The sequence below is a fragment of the Acanthisitta chloris genome, unplaced genomic scaffold (assembly GCF_000695815.1).
Source record: "Acanthisitta chloris isolate BGI_N310 unplaced genomic scaffold, ASM69581v1 scaffold22728, whole genome shotgun sequence".
In the NCBI taxonomy this organism is placed as follows: Eukaryota; Metazoa; Chordata; class Aves; order Passeriformes; family Acanthisittidae; genus Acanthisitta; species Acanthisitta chloris.
In genome coordinates, this window is record NW_008685673.1 from 3,601 (window position 1) to 7,598 (window position 3,998).

The 3,998-nt window shown below is 41.9% G+C and overlaps 1 protein-coding gene across 1 annotated transcript in view; it reads left to right on the forward strand.

Moving 5' to 3' along the window:
• Positions 1 to 3,650, forward strand: part of LOC103807147 (calcium/calmodulin-dependent protein kinase type II subunit gamma-like) — a 5,281-nt gene extending 1,631 nt beyond the window's left edge. The window contains exons 3-4 of the mRNA XM_009079867.1: positions 121 to 366; positions 2,944 to 3,650. Of these exons, the coding sequence (XP_009078115.1) occupies positions 121 to 353 (233 nt within the window). The 3' untranslated portion in view covers positions 354 to 366; positions 2,944 to 3,650. The remainder of the gene's footprint in view (positions 1 to 120; positions 367 to 2,943) is intronic.
• The last annotated feature ends 348 nt before the right edge of the window (positions 3,651 to 3,998 follow it).

The following is a 3,998-nucleotide window of genomic DNA, read 5'->3' on the forward strand; positions in this document are numbered from 1 at the left end:
TTTTTATTGTACCCCAGAGTCCAGTGGCAGGTGAGTAAAATACAAAAGAGGTTGGAGAATCTGGGGGGCTCTTCCTTCATAGCAGTAAAATGACTCTGACAGTTTTGTATGTTCTGCCAGTACTGTCAAAGAACAGCAAGCCAATACACACGACCATCCTGAACCCTCACGTCCACGTCATCGGTGAAGACGCTGCCTGCATCGCGTACATCCGCCTGACGCAGTACATCGATGGCCAAGGCCGGCCCCGCACCACGCAGTCCGAAGAGACACGCGTCTGGCACCGCCGGGACGGCAAGTGGCTGAACGTCCACTACCACTGCTCTGGAGCTCCTGCAGCACCTCTCCAGTGAGGATCAAATACGGGTATGGACTGCCAGGCAAGGAGTGTATCATACACACAGCTAAGGCTGTTGTCTGTGGGAATTCAGCATTCAGTGCTGTTTATGTGGCTGTGAGAGAGCCATATTTAGTTGTCTGTAGGCTTAAAGCTTCTGCTATAGTTGGTGTCCCTGCCTTTAAGCCCTGTCCTCTGGACTCCATAGGATTATATGCCACATGGCAAACTGGAGTCGTGTGCCAGACAGTTGTTCTAAGCGTAGGTACTCTTGTAGCAGCAGTGCTTCCTCCCAGGTACTCAGGTCTGTGCTGAGACAGACTGCTAATCCAGAGCAGAGAGGAAGAGTCTCTCATGCTGTGCACAGGTTTGCTATTCCACAGCTGTCAGGGATCTACCTTTACATGCTGGGGGTGATTTCAGAGAACTTTTTTCATGAGAAGTTATATTCTAGAGAGAATATTGCAGAATCCACACAGAACAATTTCTATGCCATAAGGGGTAAAGATTTATTAATGTAAATTTTACTAGTGATTTTCTGATAAGCCAAAACTATTTAATGTACCATGTTGAGAAAACTCAGATGGGAAAAAATCTAAACAAAGAATAACATCAGAGGACTTAAAATATCCCCCAATTAACTTGCCACAATTCAGTATTGGAGGAAATTTTGATTATAAAATTTGTCATGGAAAAACAATTGTTGCTTGTTTCTAAAGGACATCAGATCCATCTCCTTCTGCAGCATTTAGACATTCCAGTTTATTGCCTTACTGGTTTCTTTTAGTCAGGTGTACAAAGTCTTTCTGCCTCCTTTTGTTTTATGCTGAAGTATATGTTGCATTCATTTTAAAGACCTAAGTTTCCTAATCTTAGGACGTTTTTACTAAAGATTTTCTATTTAAGAGCAAACACAACAAACATCTACAGCTGGGAGGAAAGCGTTTTTTAATGTGGTCATTTGAGGATGAACCACTCAAGTATAGTTGCTACTTGAGTTCTAGTCCCATGAACTACTTGGGACTAAGCCAAGAGCACTTTTTATTCCTGTATCTTCTGAGGTATTCAACCCTACTGAAGGCAATGGAAAGGAATGTGAACTATCACAAGCAAACTGCAGAGGTCACAGAAGGAATTTGAAAAGCAAAAGCCAGTTGGGGGCACCAGAAGCAGGGAAGCTTTCAAGAGAGCTGGACAATCAGCTGAATTTTCAGGAAGTAAGGCAGTGAATAGGATAAAGTCTTTGCAGGGAAACAAAAAACTTGCATCAGATTTCATCACAGACATGTTGACAGAGACTTCTGTCCTGGATTTAGTCCAAAAAAAGATGCAGAAGAAATTATTAAATTAAAGATTGGTATAGCTCAGTGGCTATGCTTAGGAGTGCTGAGGAATGGAAAGTCTTAGCTGCTACAGAAGAGGTATGTTCCCTTGACTTGGCTGCTGAAATGCTGAAACCCTCCAAAAGTATGTGCTGGAGGGTTTCTGAAAATGCAGAGCAGAAGCTATTTCCAAACCACAAAATGTTGGTTAAAACAATATTTTAAAAACCCTTTACACTAAATAGAAGTTGAAGTATTTGCATGTGTTTGTGGGTTCTGAAGGAGGTGTGCCCATGTGGGCAGTGTGGGCAGCCCCATCTGAACACACTCAATCATTTGGGAGCAGTGTTGGCCCATGTGCAGTGAAAGCTAAGGATGAAGAATGAATGAGGTGAATAAGAATGCTTAAATAGTAATCAGTGGTTTGTTCTCACCTGGAAAGCAGAGTTCAGTTTTGGGTGAGCCATCTCAAAAGGAAACTGCAGCCGTAAAAGAAGTTTCATGTTAATCAGAGGAATTCTGTGTGAGGAGAGAGTAGGAACGAAAAAGGGAGAAGACTTTAATAAGAGAGATTCCTACAAGGATTTGCAACTAAGAAATGGTAGAAAGAAGGTTTTGGCTATACTTTTGTGACAGGACAATGCTAAACAAATATTAAAAAAACCCCAGACTTAAAAGTGATCAAAATAAATCCAGTAATTTGGAACATGAAGATCATCTAGGAGGAACGTTTGCTAAAAGCAGTCACTAGGGCTACAACTTCACAAAACCGCAGCAAAGCTCAAAGATTTGTTCAAACATTAAGAACATTCAGAGACAAAATTACTGAAGGCTTAAAAAAACCCCCAAACAAACAAGAAAAAAGAATTATAATTCATTACAAGGCAAAAGTCAATGGGAAGTGAGGCAGAAACTGTTCCTTAGGACCAGAGCCTTTGAGCACCCCTTAGGAAACTTCTTCAGCTTCTGGGTCGTCACTATTAGATAGTGGGCCCAGGTCTGCTCCAATGAATTATGGAATTCATTTCAGCAGGTAGTTCACTTTCATTGGCATACTCAGCCACCTGGAAGGGAAAGTGTGTGCCTCTTGTCTTCAGAGCTCTCCTCACAACCTCCGGTCTCTGTTGTGTTAGGAAGAGTTTCTAGCTACACCAAATAATTAGCCTGTAGAAAACTTGCGATTTCTAAACTGTGTACAGCTAATGTTTGGCTTTATTTCCTTCTATCTTCTATCCTGTTCTCTCCTCTCCTTTCTGGGTGGACACTACCTCTTCCTGACTGCAGCAACTTGTGGAGATACTCAGCTGGAGGGCAATATCTTCCTAGCAAGCAGCTCTGGAGTGCCTGAGTGACAGCAACGGTCATGTCTGTTTTGACATTAAAAAAATAAATACAAATTACAAACAGGCAGCAGCCAAATGCACGAAACCCTGCATGCATCTGATGCTCCGGGCACTGCCTTTCTGTTGTTTTCCATGGATCCATCGTGTCTGTTTCTGCTGTACGAAGGTGTTTTTAAATCTAAAAAAAAAAAAAAAGACATGTTGTTTGTATAAAATAATAAAAAACAGGAATAATGCTAAATAAATGACAGATTATCCAACATGCCCCCTCCCCCAGGGCTAAGAAAATGGCAGCAGCTGGAACATCTTTCAGAAATGAAGTGAGGGGGAAAGCAAAAGTGAAGGAGAGAGAAAGAGAGAGGGAGAGCAAAAGAGGAGGCGGCTTGAGCAGCGGATGGCTGAACTGTGCTCCACAAAGCCATGGTGGAAGCTAATACTGCATTCAGGCTGTGCTGCAACTTCCGTCGGTGCGAGGAGGCGAGGAGACCCCAGAGGAGCCAGTGTGAAGACTGGGGTTCAAGAGAGAGGAGGCACTTCTCTTCCTGTTGCCCGGTAGTCTGACTTCAGCCTGTTTCTTCTTCAATTTCTGCACAGCAAGAACGCTATGGAAAGCTGGTTGCTCAGCTGCTGGATCCCAAAACTGACTTTTTCTTTCTTTTTTTTTTCTTTCTTTTTTTTTTTCTTTTTTTTTTTAATGAAGTAAAACAAAATGGGATGTTGATTTAAAACTATAGATGGAAGTAGGGATTAAAAAATGGGTTTAAGTGAATATAACTTGAATACAAGCTTGCTCTTCAGTGATACTGCTTTTAGAAAGAGCCACTATCTGGCCAAACATGGAGTTTTGAAGCCAGCTTATTTAATTTAACAAAACCAAAAAAAGGCATTGCATTAAGAGCAGAGATTTTAGAGGAAGAGGGTAAACGTATGGGATTTTCTATTCCTTTTTTTCCTTTATAGTAGTGTAGTTGGGATCCACAGTGCTGCAGAACACGT